The sequence below is a fragment of the Pseudopipra pipra genome, chromosome Z (genome assembly GCF_036250125.1).
Source record: "Pseudopipra pipra isolate bDixPip1 chromosome Z, bDixPip1.hap1, whole genome shotgun sequence".
Lineage (NCBI taxonomy): Eukaryota > Metazoa > Chordata > Aves > Passeriformes > Pipridae > Pseudopipra > Pseudopipra pipra.
This window is the reverse complement of record NC_087581.1, coordinates 10,586,946-10,610,631: the sequence shown is the minus strand read 5'-3', so window position 1 is coordinate 10,610,631 and position 23,686 is coordinate 10,586,946. Positions and strand designations below refer to the sequence as shown.

The 23,686-nt window shown below is 39.4% G+C and overlaps 1 protein-coding gene across 2 annotated transcripts; it reads right to left on the bottom strand.

Moving 5' to 3' along the window:
- Positions 1–7,794: 7,794 nt before the first annotated feature.
- Positions 7,795–23,290, bottom strand: SUB1 (SUB1 regulator of transcription). Of its 2 annotated transcripts, XM_064642210.1 has the most exons (6): positions 23,214–23,243; positions 22,325–22,431; positions 21,302–21,374; positions 19,554–19,673; positions 13,649–13,757; positions 7,795–10,883 (listed from the first exon to the last, which is right to left on the bottom strand). In XM_064642210.1, exons 3-6 carry the CDS (start codon positions 21,371–21,373, stop codon positions 10,804–10,806), a joined length of 381 nt encoding a protein of 126 aa, XP_064498280.1. In that variant the 5' UTR covers position 21,374; positions 22,325–22,431; positions 23,214–23,243; the 3' UTR covers positions 7,795–10,803. The 2 variants fall into 2 exon arrangements, with proteins under 2 accessions (XP_064498280.1, XP_064498278.1); XM_064642208.1 differs by lacking the exon at positions 22,325–22,431 and having other exon boundaries at positions 23,214–23,290.
- Positions 23,291–23,686: the final 396 nt, after the last annotated feature.

Sequence of the window (23,686 nt, the reverse complement as noted above, 5' to 3'; positions counted from 1 at the left end):
ACAAAGAAAATGCATCCTAGTTCCGCAGAGATGGTAAGATAAATTAAAAAAAAAAATGACAAAAAAATATTATTCCTCTTTCACAGATGGGAATTACCAAGAGATAAAAGAAATTACAAGCCAGGTGGTTAAAAGCTGATGAGGTCGAGACTGTTGCCAACTGGAGCTGAAGAAAACTGAAGAAGGGTCCAGACTTCCTCAGAAATATCAGATGCTTGAAAATAGTGAGATTTGATCTACAGCAAGGCGTATCCAACTCCTCCTCACTGTCAGCCCAGAGCCCTCTCGGAGCACATGGTTGCTGGCTGGCTCTGCCCTAGCAGAGCACTGCTGCTCCTGGTCCGACCAGGGAGGAGACTTTCTGGGTTGAATTGTCTATAGTGACCCATATGCAAAGAGAACACACCCAGAAGAAGCAGCTGGACATTGAGAGACCCCAAAGACAGCCAAGAGGAGCCTGAAACATGGCCAGAGCAAAGATTAACAGTCTTGTTCTGTCTTATCTGGACAGTGAGAGAGACCTACAAGCTACAAATCAAATAAAGTTACATGAGGTTGAACCTCTCCATAAGGAAGTTCGGCAAAGAAAAATTGTACAGATCTCATTTTGGCCCTATACTGCAGCTCTGCTCAACTTAACTGCCAGAAAACTGGAAAAATCAGAGACACACATCTCCAATAAATGATGATCACTGCTATACACCCCTCCCTCACTGTATTTGCTTCCGGATGTATTAGAAAGCAAGAACAGACCCCTTCCTCATGCAGCACATTTAGATTTTCCAGGATAACTTAAACATCAGGTCCTTGAAGATAAGACTGGAAAGCTTTGTATATATCCACATGCTGACTGAACCGTGAGACAGTTCCCTCTCTTCTTATGCAAAGCAGGTCTGAAATTTTCTCAAAATACTGGTTGTTAGAAGAGCATGATCCTGCCTCTGACCTGGCACAGGAGTAAAACAGATAACCCTGAGATGAACAAGCCAGCCTTCCTCATGCTCAAAATGCAGTTATGTCATTTTCTTGTGACAGGAGGTGCATGTTCATCTGGGAACAAGTTACTGGAGTAGAAATTGGACTCCCACCTGGAGTACTGCACCTGGCTCAGAGGCCCCCAACATAAGAAGGCCTTGGACCTGTTAGAGTGGGTTCAAAGGAGGGTCACAAAGATAATCAGAGAGCTGGAACACCTCTCCTATGAAGACAGACTGAGAGAGTTGGGGTGGATCCAGAGAGACTTTATAGCACCTTCAGTATCTAAAGGGGCTACAAGAGAGCTGGAGATGGACTTTTTACAAGGGCATGCAGTGACAGGACAAGGCTGTAATGGCTTTAATCTGAAGGATTATTAGGATTTATTAGCAAGAAAGTCTTTACTGTGAGGGTGATGAGGCACTGGCACAGGTTGCCCAAAGAAGCTGTGGATGCCCCATGCCTGCAAGTGTTCAAGGCCAGGTTGGATGGGGCTCTGAGCAACCTAGTCTAGTGGAAGGTGTCCCTGCCTATGGCAGGGGAGTTGGAATCGGGTGATCTGTAAGGTTCCTTCCAACCCAAACCATTCAATGATTCTATGAAATACACTTCATACAGCTACTATTCCATCACTTTTTTTCCCAGTCCGAAGCAACTGTTGCTGTACTTCACAACAGCACCTTGCCTCCTCTCAGATCAGACTTTGGTGGAGGAAAGCTGGTCTACTTTTTCCAATGCCAAGGAGTGTTGGAGAGAACAGGTAACAAAGCAGACAACATGATCTCATAGGTGCCAGCAAGAAAGCATGTAGACTGGCTGAAAATCTGACAGGAGCAAAAGATAGTTTAGGAAGAATCACAAAAGGTAGGACCATACCAAGATTACGGATCATTCAGGAAAACCTGCACGTAATAAGGAGATGAATTCACACTTCAAGACACAAAAAAATACAATACTTCAGTACCAGAAAAACAAATATCAGTTGAGCCCATCTCATCAAAGGACAAGCCAAGAAGTCCAGATGCAGCAATCCATCTTCATTAATTTTATATATAAAAGCATGTATGAAATACCAAAATCCTGAAGCAATAGAGTGTTGCATGAAATAGCGAAGTCTTGAGGCAATAGAGGCACTATGTGGCCCGTGTGATCTGTGCTGGTTTTCATCTCATTACTCTGGCAACTTTCCTACAGGCTTAAACAAAATTCTTAGCAACAGTAAACATGTTATTCTAAATACCTTGAACGATGAACATTGTCTTGTTTTAACATATTGCTCATACCAAGACAAAAATATATCTGCAAAACAGTGGCCAATTAAATCATCACAATGGATTAACAAAGGAACACTTTTCCTGAGGACTAAAGACAACTTCTCTCTAGTACCCCCGGCCCCAGCAATATAAGACAATGTTTTCAATTTCAACTCCCATTACTTTGAGAACAATTACTCAAATCCCTGTCCCACCAAATTCAAAGTATTTACTGAAGATTCAAGTACAAAGAAATGGAGAAAAGCACTGCAACAGATGTTTCATTTCTCAGTGCTGCAAATGCCTCAGCAGTACTGGCAGCCACCAGCACAGAGAACTCAAAAGCTTCATTTGCAACTATTTGCCATCATTACCCAATACTCCCTCTGAGATGACTTCAACCTTTTCACAACAGAGTCCTCCATAAAACATGGAGGAGAGCGACCTCTAAAAGACCAAGAAAGTATCTGGAATGCTTAGAAACACTATCAGAGTGAGGGATTCCAACACAATAATGCAGTGTTATTATAGGCCACACACAAGTAGACGTCCAGTTCTTCCACAAGAAATACTTAAAATGACCCTTTCTACTCTACAGCAGCCAAGAAATTTAAGCATGTGCATTGAGACTTAGCTGTCCCTGGTGATTTACTAAGAGAAGTCATTGTCGAGGCATTAACAAAAATGACTTTATCAATGATGACATTACAATCAAATGATAAGTAACAGATGATTGAACAGAAATTAAATGGTAATCAACTGGTGATTAAGTGATCATTGAATATATCACTCATTGAACAATGAGTGATTTGACAAAGATTTAAATGATGGTTTAGTAATGATGATTTAGTAATTCAGGCAGCTGTCAAACACTCCACTATTTAACATACTTGCAATAATTAAGCTACAGTTGGATACATATAAACGTCACTAGCACAAAATATACTTTTAAGGCTTAAAGTAAAACGCTCCTTACCTTGCTGAAGAGATCAGAGGCTGATGAAGGGTCTCTCAGCCCTGAGGAGTGATCTGGAGAGGTGTCCCTGCTCACAGGGAGATCAGCAGCAGAGCTCAGGGGGCTCAGGGAGCCACAGGAGCTGACAGGACAGAGCGATGGACTTGCAGTCAAACCCTGCCTTGGTGTCTGTGCACGTGTGCGGCTGCAGCAACTTTAGCTCTGTCTGGTCCCAGCTCAGGCTGCTGCTGTTATCTCTGGATCAGACACGGCCCAGGTGCCTCGGTCCCTGAGAAGATGCAGCCTGGCATGGCTGTCACAGAGGGCATGGCTGGGCCAGGATCAGTTGGGCCGGGATCAGCCCGGCCGGCTCGCCTGAGCCAAAGCTCCGCTCATGCCGTCAGAGTGTGGGCATCCACCATGGAACCATCACCAAATTTACCAGTACACACTTGCCACAACAAGGCAAGAACTTAATTATTACTTCAGTACTGCTGCCAGCGCAGAACTTACATTTAGTAGCTCCTTACATAAATATTTGCCTGAATATTTGTTAGAGAAAATATAACAGTTATTAGAAAGTCATTATTGAGGTTTATCCAGAAAAAAAACCAAACTCGCTGATCTAAAATACTACATACACTGCTGAAGATTTGCCAACAGGCTGTTACACTCTTTTAAAGGGGAAGGTTTTCAATTCAGATCTTGTATACTTTTAATATGAAAAGCAGCGATTTATTTTATTCCATTTCTTTATACTTTCCATACATAGAGCATTCAAAAGATCCATAACAAAAAAAAGAGCTGTTTGGAAACACAACAGTATTACTCTACCTTGCACAAGGACTCCCATCCTAAATGCTGTACCAATCAATCATGTCTATGGCAGTACATTAGCAATGACTCAAGCAGAAACGTAACCAAATATAAAATAAACCTGAAAATTATCTAAGCTATAAATTTAAAAATTTCTTGACTAGGTGCTAATGTCAATCCTCTTGAAGACAAAACCACACAAAAAAGAATGTTCAATTAATAAAGCTAAATTTCCATCCAAATTTTACTTCAGCAGAATAAATACACCAAAAAGCTCTAAAAAAAGTCTGTTGTGCCCCTCATTAACGCAGCAAAATGATGATACAAAGGCTTTGAGGTGATACTGACAAGAAGCAGATCAAACATTTTGCCCAGAGCACACAACAGTTCTTTGCCCCGAAACTTCAACACAAGAAGTTAACAGGTCTATTCCCTGAGCCAAGGATTTGACCTGAACCTATGGAAGGCTTCCAAGTCCTCAAAAAGCTTCATAGGAATTTACCTATTCAATTAAGATGATTGTTTGAAAGTGTCAGGAACACAAAACCAGTTCAAAACTACACATTGGTATAAGTTCACTTAGCTGTAAAAATTTTGTGACGCTAAACATAGTGTTTGTCTATGAAGATTTCTTTCGACCAAATAAAAATTCCTTTTTTTTTTCAAAAATAGTTCATAAAAAAGGGCATGTCTGATGAACTTGTATTTGAACAGCAGCAGTTCCAAATTAAAGCGGAGTGTTTTTTAACAGTTTTGGGTTCAGTTTTTGCCTTCAACATGAGAAAATACTGGTTTTGGAACATGTCCTGAAAAAGTTTGGAAAAATAACTCATTTATTTAGCTGCGCATTTCCCTCTCCTCACCTTTTCACACAGCATTACCACAAGCTTGCAATTTAATAGTACTGACAGACACTTCTCTTTTCAGCAGTTGCTCAGACTACAAAGCAAACAGTCTCAGCCAGATAACAATCTGGTAATGTAGCAAAATCTAGTAAAAAATGCATCCAAGCATGACCTTTGCAAGTTCATTTTCAAAATCCGAAACTGGAGCATGTTAAAAATAATGAGTTGCAAAGCTCCTTAATCATTACAAGAAAAAAATATAATTCAATTTCCTGCAAGGAAGTTCCACAAAATTAAAATACCAAGGCAAGAACAAATTTACAGAAGTGGAGGGAAACACCTAGATGATTTATTTACAAAAAAATTGTCCCCAAAACACAAAATCTTCATTTGCAAGCATTTTAACAGATTAGTCACAAATATTCTCTGCATGTTACTACAAATTGTTTTGATAGACGAAAGGCACATTACTATTAAATAGTAATGGAATAGATGCTGTATGAAAATAAGATAATGCACTTTCCCAACACAGTTTCACAGGAACATTCTCCTACTGAAACACCACATACACTGACAAATCTCTGAAGAAAAAAAAAACAAAGATAAAAATCAGGGGTTATGTAGAGACAGGTGTTCTGAGGTTTCTTTGGACAGGAGGGCAGTCTTGACATCATCATAAATGATACTTACAGGGCACTTCAGGAACTTTTCAGGCTACCCATGCAACTGAGTTCTCTTTCCAGTGGCCAAACCATTGCAATTCCAAACACCTTCGCTTACGGCAAGCTGATATCCATCCACATGACAGCTCTGTTTACGTCCACCCCAGGAACTGTCTCACTGGGGTGTTCTCCAAGTTGTTAATAATCACTTCAGGGGGAAAAGCATTTGTTCACTACTTTGACTGCAGACAATAATCCAAGCTAGTATGAACAGAATTACTTCCTTTGGGAAGTATGCATGTTGGCAAGAGTAATCCATTTTAAGTGCACTTTATCACAATGCTAAAATATATACACATACACACATGACCATTAATTGGCCTGTATTAGCAATAGCAGCTCTATCTGCCAACTACCACAAGGGACCAATCTTTGAGATATTTCTTGTCTTGTGGTTGCGCAAGTTTAGCCAGAGATGCTTGTGTTCCAAGAGACAGATGGATGCTTCCAGTGAGAATATAAAATCAGAGGAAATAAGAGGGAGTGCAGATCTCAGTAAGGGATGGCAAATGTAAAGCAGAGGAAACAGCAGAGCCATTTCACATTGAGACAGCTAGCAAAAACCTTCAAAGGTTACATAAAATCAACACCACAAATACACTGCCAAGTTTTATTGCTACATACTGTCTAATACTTTTAATTTCAAGTAGTTTATTGTTAGGTGCAAGTCAATCTCAAGTTTGCTCTTCATATAGCAATGTCATCCACCTCTCCCTCAGATATATTGTGTGACGTTTTAATGAATGGAACAACTTAGGTCTACTCACTAAGACAAAATTAACTTTGTTTTTAACAGCCCATAAATTATTCTGGCACATTAGCCTATCATTGAAAGCATAAAGAATTTAAAATCCTAAGGTGTGAAGCAGTTCTTTTTTTAAAAAACAAAAGTAACAGGGTTATGTAAAATCTTACCATTTCTTTACTTCAGCAGCTTTCATCTCATCAACTGCTGCCCAAGTGAAGTGATAACTAACAGCTGCCTACTAGGCATGCTGGCCAAGAAGGCATAAAATGTTTTTCTTATTTAGCCTTATCAAATACACCCAAAGATTTCCTAGAATAGTATGCTAATTGCACCAGCTTTTGCAGTTCTATGGCAAGCTCTATCCACCTTAAGATTATGAGCCCACCTCCTTCCAAAGGATAACAATGCTTTCAAAACCTTGAGTCCTCAACCCAACCTCAGTCTCTACCCCATCTGACATCTGATCAGTGATGAGTACATGGAATCACTGAAAACAAAATGAAAACAGAATTAAGCAGATCTTACAAAAAATTGTAATATTTTTGTTAAATAAAATACAATACCAAGGGAACAGCTGTTAGGTTCTCAGCCTTTAAGTATGCCCATGACTTGCGGTGCGTCCCTCTGCTCACACAATAGCACAACGTAAGCTTCCTTGATAAACCATCACTAAGGACTATTTACTGCAGTTCCTCAGCACAGGTCTTCATACTTCTATGTAAGTATGTAACTATGTAACTATGCTATGTGAGCAGGAGACACACAGGCTTGATTCAGGAAAAGCATTGCCTGTTGGAATGCTCTTCCATACATAGGCACCAGGGCCACAGTCAAAGAGGAACCCTATCAGTTAGAGGGTGAAGGTAAATGAGGACTAGGTAGGACACAAGGACCCTGCACGAACCCCTGACTCCATTTCTTCCCTTCGAGCCACAGTAATTCATCTTTCTGTGTCTATAAATTTACTAAACTACTCAAAATCACTTGGAGAAAAGTCTCTCAGGTTCAATGCTACAATCAGTTAACCCACTCCCTACAGGTCAGTCACCACAAGAATGTAAAAAACAGATGTCCTTCCTAAAGAAGCCTATGCTGACATAACTGACCAATGATAATTTTCCTACCTAATCTGTGGTTACCTTTAAAGTCAGATCAAAGAGAAACTCCACTTAAAAAAGATAATCAGCCATTCTCTTAACAGCCACAACTTATCAGGCACTCTTCTGTTTGATGTTTGAATGTGTGTTTATATCTGTTGCTTCCAAATTTACATGACACTTGTTCTTCTGTCTTGGTGAAAAATTTCTATCCCCGTGGGCTACACAAATCAATCCCCCATCCGCAGACATGGACCAAGTAGAAGATGATTAAGTTTTCAAATTTCCAAATTACAGCAGTTGTAATAAACAACAGGTTCCATAACTTGTCAGTGCAGCTGAACTTCTTAGTGCAGCTAATTTTCTATAAAAATAACACTACGTCAACAGAAGTCTTCATTTATTTCCAAGTGTTCAAACTGTTACTACACATACGCCATTCAACTATTTTTTATTTGAACATTAAGGTAATTACAGTTGCAGGGCTCATATTTCCAGTGGCCTCTCTGCAGAAGATACTACCAGAGCAAAACATGAAACATTCCACATGGCTAACAATATGACATTTGAGTTACCAAAATTACAATCATCATATTTTTTTTTTCTGCTAACAGATCACATAAGTACGTAACTGGGGCATTTCCTTTAACAGAAATATCAAAATTAGTACTGCACTTGTTTATTTTCAATATTAACATCTCCACATACGAGCAACATGGTACATGACAGTTTGATTATCACACATACAGTACTTTGGCAGCTCTAACTGTGACGTTTTTCCCCCTAAGCTCCACAGTAGGTTTATTTTATAAAACATATTGCTAATATGCCCTGCATAAACACGAAGAACAAAATGCATCTTTCTTTTGTCACTTCAGTGGGAAAGGGAGCAGTGCTCTTACCCCATATTACACAGCCTTGTCATACATGCACAGTTTTCTTCCATGAACACTTCTAAATGTATCCTAACTAATATTTTTTCTGCAAGAAAATAATCTTTATTAAAAAAAAAAAATCAGAATTTTCTTCTCAAATTAGGAAGACTACAGCCATGGATGATTACATGACAAATCACTACTGTTTATTTCAAAATAATACTGAATGTGCCAAATTTCTATCAAGGTTACTTGTATATTATTGTCTTACAAGCACATCAGTCACCTGATCAATTCATCCCCTTTTGAGTTCATTTGTGAAACTGTCTGTTTTATTTAGATACCTACTAATAACTAATAGTTCGTGCTTAACAAATACAAATTTCTTTGAACACTTCTACCATCAATTTCCACAAGAGAACTAACCACTGTAATAAACTTTTTCACTTCACTCTCCCCAAATGAATGATTTTAATTTCCCACCTTCCTGAACATAATTATATTGTACTCTGATACACAACTGTCACCCAGTGACCTATTACCACAGTAATCTAAGTGAGGACAGTATTCCCTCTAATGTAATCATGCACTTTAAAGAAGCTACATGAGAGTTTTTAAGTAAAGTGGATGAAATCTGGTTGCAAAATTTCAGATTTAAAGGAACAAAATCATATATACATACTGCAATAACAAATATCTAGAACTTGTCTACAGTGATATGAAACATTTCATTCGCTCACTTGTGATATTTTAGCAGCTATTTTGTATTTATTCTATTTGGTCCAAATAGTCCTACATGATGTTAGCAGTCACTCAGAAAAGAATGTTGTGCCCAAAAACACATCTGCTACCACAAACATCTCTTCAACCTTTTATTCATCCTCCAGCAATTCTTAAAAATTTAAGATTTCCTGAGCTATAAAAAATCCAGATCTTAATTTATTTGTTATATGTCATATTTGTACAAATATGTAATATTTGTAATATATACTTGTGAACTCAGCCATTTAATACCTATTTGCATTGAATAATGAACTCTGCAGCACAGGAACAGCCTGTGTATGGCACTTACAATCATGTCTGCAATAACAACTGTACTGATGTTCCATAATTAAAAAATTTTTATCTATACAAAGTTTAGAAACTACAATTACTTTATCAACAAATAGGAAAATTACAGCCAAACTAATTAGGTTGGACATTCACTACATACTACATCTTGAAATGTCCATTTTCATGACGTTGTTTTATCTTCTTGCTTCAATTAACTGAATTAAGTGACAAAATCAATTCTTCTCCAATTTTGCTTCCATTTATTCCCTGTAGTTATTATGTGCCAGCTAACTTTGGTCTTTCACCAGTGACTTCCGTCCTCGTGTGCCCCTTATCTCTCCAAGTTCTATATCGTACTTGTGACTCAGTGCCACCAAGAAGCCCTTCCACTGGGGCAGCTTCTGGTCTAGCAGAGCTTCCACAGGGCAGAGGCTTTTCTTACCAGAGCACTATCAAGGCAGGCAGCGTGGATGGGGCAGGAACATGACAGACAGACATTTTGGCTGCAGCAGTTTTAACCCTGTTTGACTGCTTAACCTGTGTTACAGTCTAATTTAAGCATCATCATTTATGCAGTACTCTCAACCGAACAAAAGCCCTACAAAGACAGGTCAACTGTTCCTTTTCTATAGAATAACTGGTTAGTATGTGTTCCAGAATGAATTTAACGCAAACCTTGAAAAAGGTACTAACTAATAACCACATGTGGATCTTTTAAATACTGTCTTACTCTGAGGTATATGTCTATTACTGTAAAAGTTTATGCATCACATCTAGAATTCAAGAAAAAAGGCTATTTGTATTTTCTAGGTCAAGAAAACTACAGAAAAATGAGAAAATTAGCATGTGTTTTGTGTTCAAGTGTTATTGTTTAGCTTAATACTTCATGCAAGTAATGCAAAAAAAGCTATATACTCAAGACTGTTTACATCTGAATAAATAGGGTAAATTAGCAAATACAGTATTGAAAACTATCTACAAAAATGTGTTTTCCCCAGTATTCACTGTTTGTATCAAGTCTTAAAGCAGAAAGCTGTAGGGCAATACCAAAGAGGATGTAATAAAAGAAAAAATTAAATTGAGACATTTTAAGAAATCTCGGAAAATAAATTTGTATTAACTATGAACAAAACTGAAACTAAACCAATTACTAAAGCTATTAGGTGGCCTTATCAGCAAACACCTTCAATCAAAAGGCCATAAACAAGTATGCTTTACATATTACTTGATTTGTTTATTTTACACCATGGGGTGAAAGCAACACAATTCCTTTTAGTAAAGTATACACAAATAGCCTCACTCAGAATACACTTTTAATGCACATAAAAAAAGTATTCATCTTACAAATTGTTTTGCAATCCAAATATACAATAGCTTGGAAAACAATATTTTAGAAAACTAAAGCCAATGTAAAAAGACTGCTTAATACAACTACATGATATAAGTTTTTGTATGGCTCTGTCTTTAGAGTTTTCTTACTGCATCATCAATATCAGAAATCTGTTCCTTCAGCTGATTCCACTGTTCTGGATTTAAAGAAATACCTGAAATGCATTAAAAATAAACACTTAGGACAAAAAGAAAATTGTGGTGCAGTATTCTTGTGTAATTACTATAAAGGCTAGTTTCATACACAAAGTCTATGTCATAACTATTAATGCCTGAGCTATTTCAACAACCACCATAGTTACAAAGTGAAACTGCTCACTTTGAACACTTCAATTTAACTTTAGGTTACCTCTAGACAAGTTTACATTGCAAAGAGAATGCGTGTAACAAAAAATTTTGCAAGTATTAGGCTAAACACAAGAAGGGAAATACAACTCTGGTCTTAACAGAAGGCAGTACAAAAGCCCTGGGTGAGAAGTAGGAAATCATTCACATTCCTGCTGGCTCCTAAAAGCCATACCTATGTGGACTGATTTTCTATGCACTTTTCAGGTACTATAATTCTGGGGTTCCCCCCCCCTGTTTTGTTTCTCAAAGCACTGTAAATAACATATACTATAAGTAATCTTTTGGAGAGACTCTATTACACTCGCTAACACAAACCAACATAAGTTACTTCTTCTTGAAGTTCACTATAGTTTCCAGTAACATTCAAACATTAATCATTCAATAAGTACCCCACAAACCATCTCCTCAGATCTATATCTGTCCTCATCTTCCTCAAGCTTGAGTCCAGGCGCATGTTTCATTTGTGCTTCAGTCTCTTCATTCTTCCCCTACAATCTCTATGCCAACTCTGTGAAGAGTGCAGGTTCACAGGGCTACCTCGCATACTTTCTCCCGCCAAGCTCTTTTACTATTTACCCCCACTCTCCTTCTTCAGTGATCAGGTGTCCTTTATTACTTTCTCCCTGTAGGTGGAGCAGGGCCTCAAAACAGCTGAAACTTTGAATTTCACTTTTTGAGCTCACGGTCTTTTTTTTTTCCTTTTTACCCCATCAGTGCTTATGAGGGAACCATCATAATTTAAAGCAGCAAGTACTGTCCATGGAGCTTCTCTAAGCAGTTTTCCACCAGCCTATAGTGTGAAGATTTCTTTTTTGAACACAGGTCAGGTGTGCTAACCATTATTAGGGGACCAAGCATCATCAAAATGTCCCTCAACTACACACCAGACAAACTGCACAAAGTTCAGATCTCCTGTTTGAGACACTCTGACTAATTTAAAATGCTGGATTTATTTTTCTGTCTTATTATAATATTTCAACTACTTATACTGGTTTTAGGATAGCTAAATAGGTGGCTTATGAGTGCATTAATGGAATATTTGGCTCACATACTGTATCAGACTACTATTAAATTTTATCCTAGTAAAATTCAGACCCTTTTGCTGCATTGATAAACATTTCTACCTACATCATGTAACTTTTGTCACTAGGCCCACCCACCAAATCTCATTGTAGTATGCCACTCAAAGTGCATATACTATTGAATTTCACCTCAAAACACAGCAGGGTAAAGTCCTTAGAAATTCATCTTTTTTATTAACTAACAACAAATCCAAAACAAAGAATGTTCCTGTACAACACCAGTACACCTGTTCATGCAAACCTATTCTCAGTGGTTATTCAAGAAATGTTGAAAATGCTTCTCAAACTTTTCAAATTACTGTTCACTGAGTTGCTCCTGAACACACCGTAAGAATGTAACAAACCTTATGCTGATTGTATGTCTTCAAACTTTGCAGCCTCCCAGTACAGGAAGGCCAGGAAGGGAGTCTTTGCAATGGCAAGAAGTGATGGGGCAGGGGAGAGTGGCTTCAAAATGGAAGAGAGTATATTTAGACTGGATATTTAGAATAAATTCTTGCCTGTGAGAGTGGTGAGGCCTTGGCACAGGTTGCCCAGAGAAGCTGTGGATGTCCCACGCCTGGAAGCGTTCAAGGCCAGATTGGATGGGGCTTTGAGCAACCTGGTCTAGTGGAAAGTGTCCTTGTCCATGGCACGGGGTTGGAACGAGATCTGTAAAGTCCCTTCCAACTCAAACCATTCAATGATAATATGAATCCCCAGGGCAGAACGTTTCATACTTACCTCTTTCATTGATGCAGTACGAAAACTGATAAAAAGTAGACTTTTCTAAGAGAAGCAACATAACCTTAAGCACAGCACTACTCCTGCAATTGTCCTCACATCCTCATCTTGAAATGGAAAAGTTCAGAAAGTGGTTCACAGTGAAGGCTTGCCATGACAAGCAACTATCCAAGCAGCAATTAAAGGTATAAGGGCTTGTGCTGTATTGCAGATTAGAAACTTGTTATCAAAGCTTGATCACTTGAGATACTTCTCCCTTTACTAAAATCTTCACTATTTTCCTCCAAAATTAGTCACATTAAATGTTCTGATTTTTTTAATCAAAAATTTAATAGAAACTGAAGGACCTGGTTGTTTTAACAAAATTAACATCTTATAAAAATGATTAAATCTTTTCAGTGAATTCTGAAATAAGAAATCCAATTGTAATAAAATAAATTGTGTTAACTAAGTTAATCAATTGGGGGAAAAAAGTATGGCTATGTTATGGTCGTGTTTATAAGTTCTCTACCAAATTTGCTTGTTTTGATGCCTTGCCATAAAACATGGAGGATCTATTTAGGAAAATGGACTCAGGCCAATAAACCCACTTTGCTCTTATTTATAATCTACAGATTAAACTAATTCTCTGTTAAAATACAAATTATAGGAAAGTAAAAATATTACTCTAAAAATACCACGTAGCATCAAAGGATAAAAATATGATACACAAAGTTCTACTGCAAACCCAATGTTTTAATACAAAGTAACATCAAGTAGAACAATACCTTTTCTGCCAGGCTTCATTTCACCTTCTTGATCCATCCAGTACTCTCTAATATCAATTAAGACTTTTCCTTTAAAGTCCCGAACACTGACATACCTCATTTTGCCAATCTGTCAAAACACACATAAAGGTCTTTTAGGTATTTTACATATTACAGCATTCACTTTCCCCAGCAGCATTAGACTCTGACATGTGACACTGCACACTGCGGCTTATTTTAGACACCAGAGAAACAACTAGATTAAAATCTTAACTCAGAGTAGTCAGTAGGCTAATAAGCAACGACTTAAAACTAGTTGAGCAGGCAATGCTCAATGCAGAAGTAGCCCTCCCAGAATAAAAAAAGTCTGTATTCTTTACATGCTTGCTTCTTATAAAAGTCATGGATTTACTGTTTTCTGAAATAAAATTTTGCCTTTGTTTCCAGCAGCTGTAAAAGAAGACAGGAAAAAGGGACCTCTACTCCCAAGTGTAAATTTTAGTCCATTTCACATGTACAGAAAGCAAATTAGATATTCACGTGCAATGCCTCCCAAAAACAACTCTCTGGTAATTGTGGGGCTTTATTTTCTTTTTTAACACAGTAAATACAGATGGAAATGAAAGTTAGCCACCAACTGTCCCATGCCCACTCCCAAACCCTCACAGGTACCTCACTGTACCAGGTGTTCCAAAAAACCATTCAAATCTTTTAAGTTTACTGGCACGTAGCATACTGAGAAATGACTCCTGAGTTCCATAATTTCTGCACCAATGTCTTAACTGAATTACATGGGCACCTTTTTTTTTTTTTCAAGTGAGGGGAAGAGTGAGTGGGAGGAAAAAATCAAACGAACAACTACGCAATACACCACACATTTAGGCTTATTAAAGATCTTCCCAAATATGATAAAAAACTATTTATTCACATAAATTCAAAGTACATGGTGAATTGGAGAATCAGAAATTAGATAACAAAATCACAATCAAATAAAATTTCTCACAATTCCTGTAAGAAATCCTTAGAATTTTGCATGCAGCTTCTGGATACATTTTATGAAGAAAGAACACATTCTAAAGTAAACAATTTTAAAATAAAATACTCCTTCCTGATAAAATATTTCAACTTCCTTTACCTATGCATCTTACATTTTGATACAACCTAAGGGGGATCCAAACACTCTAGCATTAAGTCTGACCAGACAGATTGAAAAGCTCTCCCATCAAGTACACTGATTCACAGATGTTTAAGTCATATGCTCTTATTTCACAAAATTAATACAAACATGAACACTTTTATGCTTGCCTAAAGAAATTTTTCTTCTTATGCAGATCATGCCACATGACTTCTAAAATTGATAATAAAACAATTATGACATACCTAGATAACGTAAGTCTGAAGCACTTTTCCTACTTCAAAGCATCTAGTTCGTTAAAATGGACAAGACATTACAGTTTATAAGACAGTATTTTTTGACCAGTTTAACACTTTCACAGCACTACAAATTTAACGTTCAAAAATAAAGTATAATGTCAAGGCATGCTAGCTCTTTCAGACCAAACTTGGCACCATGCCCAAGCCCCTCAGCACTGCTGGCAAAGAACATCCTGAACAGCCTACACGAACAACATTTCTTGGTTTCACCCTTTAACGCTTCGCTAACTTTTAAGGTCACCTCTAAGAACAGCTTCAAGTAGTAGCACTCAGCAGCACCTCTTTTTCCATGGCTGTGGAAGAATCTTAGTGTATTGCCGAGTACTTCCAGGTTTGTCCTAAATAATAAAATCTAATGTAATATAGCAGCTTAAAGCTGCAAATACAGTTAAAAGTGTTTAGAATGTGATTTGCAAAGACTGTATGTCTCAATTCAACTACAGTAAGGTGAGTGGCAATAATGCAAAGTTCACATTTACTCAATCAGTCAGTCTACCTTAGATGGAAGAAGTTCTATATGAAAATGCTGAAATTAAGTTAGATTTCACATCACTGTCTAGATTTCAGATGAATGATCACAATAAATTTTGAACAATTTATGCAAAACTGTTCTATGCAAAAGCTGCCATCACCAAAACTTCTAAATACGCTTCTGAAGTACAGCTCCAAAAAACATCTAAGGTTTAAAACCACAACCAAAATCTAAATATAAGTAAACTGATGTTTCTCGATACTTAGCTACCTGCAGTTCTGGTACAGGTTCATTTCTGAACAATTCTTTTGTTATGCAGCAGCCAATAGTCCTGGAGTAACTTCACTGACAAACGTATATTCAGATCTCCATAACCACGGCCATGTTTCAAGGGTGGCTGTGCCAGTTTTGGCTGGGGTAGAGTTAATTTTTTCACAGTGGCTGGTATTGGGCTGTGGATTGGATTTGTGCTGAACACAGTGATGACAATATAGAGATGTTCTTGTTCTGAGCAGGGCTTACACAGGGTCAAGGCCTTTTCTGCTTTTCCTACTGCCATGCCTGCAAGGTGGCTGCGAGTGCATGGGAGGAGACACAGCCAGGACAGGTGACCCCAACTGACACAGGGATATTCCATACCATATGGCATCATGCTCAGTATATAAAGCAGGGGGAAGAAGGAAGAAGGGGTCTTCCCAAGTAACTGTTTCACGTGATGGAGGCCTGTTCTCCTGGAGATGGCTGAAAACCTGCCTGCCCATGGGAAGTAGTGAATTAAATCCTTGTTTTGCTCTGTTTGAGTGCAGCACTTTTGCTTTCCCTATTAAATGCTTTATCTCAACCCACAAGTTTTCTCACTTCCAGTTCTCTCCCCAGTCCTGCTGGTGGTGGAGTGAGTGAGCAGCTGCTGGCTGGGGTTAAACCACAACAGTCATATTGACTTACAGCAGTCCAGTTACTGCAGTTCAACCTTCACAGACAAGTTCATATACTTTTCATTAAATACTACAGATCCTAAGATTATACTGCTCTACTGAATTACACGAATTAAAACCACCGTTTCCAAGTTTGTTTCTCAGAATAAAAAGTACTGAAATTGTGTCTCAGTTCCCTTCACAGCTATGCAACTGACTTCCTCTATGAGCTTCAGCAAGCACCTTCTTCATTATTTTTCCTATTTCCAGATTTTCTGGATTAAATGGTACACACACTGTGGAAGTAGAAACGGTAAAAAAAGCTCCTTTCGTATATGGACAGCACTACAAGGAGCACAATGAAGACTCCTGTAAACAGTGAGATCTGTCACACAGCAAGTTGTTCGTGAAATGCATCAGTGACCATCTAAGTTTCATAATTAATGTGCTAAACCAATCAGTTTCAGAGCATCATACACATATATTTACGTTCTTTCAGGAGCCTACGATAAAGTCATTACACTGGGAAGTCAAAGAACTTTACACTGGGAAATCAAAGAACTTATCTATTTCAAGTCAAAAAGCAAATATGACCAAAATTCAAAAAAAAAAAAAAAAAAAAAAAAAGGGTGGAGAGTGGACAGGACAACACACAGACAACTTGTAACCATGTCAGTTAAATGCATGATCATGCAATGTGGTTCCACTCTGGGTAGTCATTAATGCATCCTGACAAACCTTATCCAAATCAGGCATAGGTAGATGATAGGATTAGTCAAACTAACCAAAGCACATGGTGCAGAGCTCAGGTTGGCTTGAAGCCACAGACAGGAATCTAATGTATCAACACTAAACCCTTCCACACTGACATGAATAACTCTAGTCCTTAGGGCCTCTAGCAATACATCACACAGGGGAGGGAGCAAGATAAATTTCTGCATGCTAACTGCACACAAATCCTTCAACAAACTGCAAAGTATACCAGGCTATCTGTAAAACCTAAAAAGGCAAAGACCTGTAAATACATAAAATACACTTGGTCTCTTATATTGAATTAATTCTCTTCTGCTTACATTCATACTATTCTTCATAAGTAGTTGCAAAAAAAAAAAATCATTACAGCAACAATCTCAAACAAAAATATAAAATGTAAAAATTTATGAAAATGCTTAATCTTCAGAATACAGCAGTCACAACGAGCTCTATATTAAGGAAAGCTGTATGCCTTAAGAGCCCAGCCTGAGGGTGCAGAATAACAATCCTCTAAGTATCACATCATTTGAAGCCATTCCCTCACACAATATGGACACAATAGAACTTGTGACTATCCTAGGAATGCTTTACAGCCTCATTTCCACCAACTGAAGCTACACTTGTAAGTTTTACTGCAAAGTCACTTCCACATCAGAGATCATTTTACTGCCGTGGGAGAGAAATCCTTCAGAAATAAGAGTTTCTAATAATACCGAAAGTCCTAGAACTAACAAAACTGTATCTAAAAAATTACCATGTAACAGCATCTTATAGAATGGTCTTCTAAGTAGGGGGGAGGGAGGGGCAGTATTCTCAGACCTACTTAGCTCTATTTATCCACTGCAACATTTACCTCCTAGGAACTGGGCAGAAGTTGATGTAGCTTGAAAAAACTGACAAAGCTTCACATAATACAAGGAGCAATCCAAAAATTTTTTTGTTGTTGATTACCTGAAAGGCAGGCAGACTGAGCAACACTGATGTTTTAGGTCAAGGTGATATTCAAATATCTGTATTATACTCAACACCGGAAGAACCTTGTTCTTTTCAGACTAATAAGAGTCCTCTACTGTCTGTTTTTAGTAACTTTTTAATATCTTAGGTCAAAAAGGTTTCAAGAAACCAGAGCACACAAATACCTTCATTTTATTTGAAAGTGCTTGGATGTTTTTGCATCAGGGGAACACTAAAACTTTTAACAGTTTTCTTCAAGGCTGGAATTTCTGAACTTGTTACAAACATAACACAAAGTTTATACATAGTTCTTTAGAGTTCTAACTGCAGCTCACCTCATAAGGTATAGAATTCACTACCTCATTTTTCCTACAGAGTTCAAAGCATGCCCAAGTAGAACTAAAAATATTATACACTCCCTTCAATAGGGAAGTCCAGGCATTGCCCTAAAGTTCCTCTCCTCAACATGAGTAGAGGAAAGTGAGAATTAAGACACTAAAAATAACTGCCTTGTATCACAGGGAAGGTCTCGCTAGAAAACTTTTTCTTTCCCCATATTACTTTACACAGCCCAGAATCATTTAATTTAGCTCACTCTGTGTTTGGGCCACCTCACTAGACACATTTCCCATTCACAAAGCTGAGAATCAAAGTCTCACAAATTTATATTCCTTTTCAGCCTGCTAATCAGAGACCTTTAATAGGTCTTGATCCATGCCTGTAAAACATGTAATTCTGAGCTATGTATATTCTTGCACAGGTCTCAGCACACGCTGTTACTGCCTCAGCCAACCCTGGAAACTGCAATACCCTAAAGTCACAAATGCACCTTTCTACTGAAAAATGTACATTCATTCCATCTTAAAAACAGGGACGATGTCAAAAATTACTATTATTATGGATGTTCAGCGATAAAATTCTCCATCATAAAATATAGTAAGAAGCAAAACTTATCAAGATGCTGTCTTATCATACAGGAGCCAAGTTGTCCTTGACCTAGTTAAACAGGAATGAAGAGTCCACGCTTTGGTTTCCAAGAAGCTTTTTTTCCAGGAGCCCTGATTAAAAAACATTTCCATATAGAGACAAACCTAATCTAATATTTACAGTATACTCTTGGTAAGTGCTGTATTTACCGACAAAATGAGTACCCAGAGCTAGCACAGGCAAAGTCAAGAGGATTAGATCAATTGCTGCAACTCAGATTCTTTTACTCAGCTGAAACTTGACCACGCTCTTCTGAGCATCTCATCTGCATGCGAGCACCGTAATCCCTTCCAGCCAAGGATTCAGGAGACCAAGACTGTGCTGCCAAGAAACTCAGATCACCTCATAAAATTTATACTGAATATGATGTAACACGTTACCTTTACCAGGCTTTATGAGTCATCAATTTTACCTGAAACATATTCTCATCTCTGTTACTGCTTTGCTTAGAAGAAGCTGGACCTTTTGAACTTTCACCAGTCTTTTGTTTCTTTACAGGTTTTTCTGGAGCTGCTTGCTTTTTCCGCTTTGCCTTGGAGCAAGGAAAAAAAAAAAGCATGAGCCACAACTCACTCTATATGCTACAGAAAAGTTTACATTTTATGTCACAAACTATTACTAAGTAATGCACATTACCACCTTCCTGCTGTGAAGGCAGGACTCCAATACTGTACATTTAGACTGGAATCAAAGAAATAAAACCCTTCAAATGAGCCTAATTCTGTTCCCAGTCAAGTTTACCATAATACTTTGGCTTTAAAGAGAATTTAAATCAGATCAAAATACATTTCAAAAACCCTTCTCTTTTTGCACAGTAACACTGTCAGCTCAATAGTTTTAATCAAAAAATTAAGTCTGAGAGAAATGACACTTTCCCTTCTACTGAGTGCAATAAAAAATGCAGAACAGTTTATGACTCCTCTTCAAAAAAAGAAATAAAACCTACAGAAGATAATGATTAAAGGATCTGGAAACCACCTCCATCACGCAACTTTTTTTTTTTAATCAGCATCCAATCTCTGCCCTCAGCATGATGAATTAAACATCTTCTTAAAATATTCAGACAATACGACCTGTAAATCAGGTTGTTCAGATAACTCACAAAGTTACTGTTTCTACTCATAGTTATATAGTAACCATGCTCCCCATATCAAAAAAAAAAAAGGAATACCAACATACCAAAAATTAGTCTCACCTACTCAGATCATGTTGTGGATAATCTCTCTGAAAAAAACCCCAACCCTACTGCCCACTAAAGCAGGCTGTCAGACTGTCTTTTCAGGAATACAGTTCCCTAACAAAAAAATCACCCCATCAACTTTTTTTCTTAAGGTCTGACAGAACACCTGATTTGCAAGGTGCAATCAAGTCACGATTGAAGCAATTCAGTAAATCAGACCAAGCCTTTTAAAGTACTACACTAAAATACCTGATGTCTCCATTACCAAATAGCATTTCTCAAAACCACGAATTCACTAGTTTTTTCTGGTTTTGCTCGTAATCATTGGTACATCTATACAAGATTCTAAATTAAATAACTATTAAAAATAAACAGGAACACTCAATTTATACATTCAGAACAGTCATGTTAAAATTTATCAATTCAAATACACTCAGGTTGGCTCGGCTTTTAAGTGAGAAACTAACAGATGGTATTACAGCAAATAAAAGAAAATTAAGCAGAGAAAAAAAATACGCAAACAGGATAAGCAAATGACACGATGAAACACAGGGTAAGATAAGATTTTTATTACAGAGAAGTAATCCAGATATCAAATTGGCAGTGGTGGGTGTGGGCATGTTCTCAAAATAAGTCTAAATTCTTGCCATCAGGGCAGCTTATACAAAAGCCTTCTATCGCTTGCCACAAAGCAGTAAAGAATTACAGGAATCTTGTGATTATATCTATCATATGGAATGGCATGAACAAAGCAAAATGCAACTTAAAAAAACCTTTTCCGCACGTCAAAAAACATGTAATCCACCCAAACTTGGGAAAGAGGTTGGTTTTTTTGGGGGCAGGGAGAGAGAGAGCTTTTTTAAGTGTCTCATAAATCACAGGGAATAACAGGCATGTTGTGACATAATGCTCACCTAATTCCTTAACCTCGTCCTGAAATAAAAGAGTTAATACAGTAATAAACTGTATATAATGTTCACCTTTTTGTCAACTTCACTATCTGAATCACTGGCAGATGAGCTTGAAGATACAAGTTCCTTTGATTTAGGCATTCTGGGAAGAGAAAAATAACATGAGAACACTACATAAAGAATCCATCCCATTATGGCTGGAAAGCCATCTTCAGATCTGTACTGGCTCATCTTATTCAAAACTCTCCTAAAGACTTTCCTGCTATTTCATGTAAGCTTTAATACACATTGCAGATGCAATCTCAAACACTCTTCCCTCTGGTATCTCTTCTCTTTTTTACTGCAACTGTACTAAATGCAGTAAATGGTTTGGCCTCTGAATTGTTTACAGCAGAACAATTTTTCACAAGTGTCATACATTCCCAGACACGGCAAAAACCACGGTGTAAAAAATAAAATATAATGCCATCCTCCAGTTAAATCCTTTATATGACATTCACATATATAGTTCATTCAGGTCCTTTCATTGCCTGTACTCTGACGTGGGCATTTCACCCAGTTGGACTCACAAGCAATGTGCTGCATAATCGTCACACATAAAGATGAAGATCCCACCAACACAACAGTCTGAAAAACGCCTCAGTTACAGTGAACCACAGCACTGCAATTAATATTTCCACTGCAGCTTCAACACATCAGTCACTAGAGTCTATTCATTTGCCAGACAAGCGGACATTCAGCTTTCCTTGAATGCATGCTGCCAGGTGTGCTCATACATCACTCTGGTATGCAAACATGTGGTTAGATGTAGCGGTTGCACATCTTCCCTGCTACTGCTTTGCAACACATCCACAGCTCTTTTGTTCTTTCAGAATAAAAACAGGCATCCTAGAGAGAAACTGTGATATGAACCACAGCTAGGAAAGGCTAACATAATACTAAGGGATATTTTGAAGCGTTGTTAAACTGGCAGTGAAATAAAACCCACATATGCAAATTAAAAAAAAAAACAACAACAACAACAACAAAAAAAACCACCACGGAGTCCAAATAATGGTAATGAATCAACGTGGTTCCAAAGTAGAGCAAGACCTGTGGTAACAGCTTGGAGCACTGCGATGGAGGCTGGAGCACTGCACAGGATACAGGGAATGGGGAAGCACACACAAGCCACGCTGTAAGATGGAGGCAGAGGAGCGCTGGAATGGGACAATGTGAAAATAAGCACAGGGATGACATTGAGTCTGAAAAGCCAAACGATGGTGCGCGGGGATGACCCCAGGGGTCCGCGCGCGGACGAGGAAGGGACAACATGGAGGAAGGTGTGGGCGGAAACCGGAGGAAAAAGGGATGCGGGGCGGTGGGAGCCCCCCGGAGAGGCCGAGCGTGAGGCGACACGGCGAGGCAGGCGAGGAGGGGGGTGAGGGCGATGAGACGGGCCAGGCGAGAGCGAGGAAAGGTAAGGAAAGGAAGGCGAGCCGGGAAGACCAGGTAGGCGGATCCCAGCCGCCATTTTCCTCCCCTATTCCTCTTTTTCCACGGCTCGTGCCGCCCCCCTGAGGAAAGGACACCCAAGACCCGAACAAGGATGGGGGTGGAATGGGGCGAGGACAGTCAAGTGCTCCCGGGGCAGGGCGGTAGCGAGGGGGCCGCGGGTCACCCGCGGCGGGGCGACAGAAAGGCAGCACGGGCAGACGCGGGCCGGGGGTCGCCGGCGGGCCGGGTCCGCTCCCGCTCCCGGCGTGGGGGCAGGGGAGGAGCGCGGAGGTAGGGGGGGAGCGCGGAGAGGCGCCATCTTCTCCCTCCCTCAGACCCTCCGCGCCCCCCAACGTGGCAGCTCCCCTTCGGCAGAGGCGGCCGCTCCCCGGCGGGGCGGCCCTCCCGTAGGGCACCGCGGGCACTCGAGGAACACGGGGCGGCCTCCCGGCAGGGCTGCCCTGGGCGGTGCCGCGGGGGGCGCGCGTGGGGACTCGGCACTCACGTCCTGCTCCGCGCGTGGCTGGTCTGCACCGCGACACGGGCGGAACTGACGCGCCGCGGAACGCCCGCCCCGGGCCGCTCACGTGGGGAGGCGGGGCGGGGAGGGGGCTGGGTTTAAAGGGGACGCGCGGCCCTTTGTCCCTTTTGTCGCCCGTTCGCGCCCCCGCCGAGGGGGCGGCGGGAGGGAGCGGGATCACGGTGATGGGAAGGGAACCTTTGCGGAGTCACAGAACGTCCTCCGTTGGGAGAGAATCACAGAGATCACAGGGTATGATGAGTTGGAAGGGATCCACCAGGATCATCGAGCCCTGCACAGGACACCACAAAAGTCACTCCGTGTGCCTGAGAGTATCATCCAAACGCTTCTTGAACTCTGTCAGGCTTGGTACTGTGACCACTTCCCTGAGGAGCCTGCTCCAGTGCCCAACCACCCTCTAGGTGAAGAACCTTTTCCTAATGGCAAACCTAACCCTC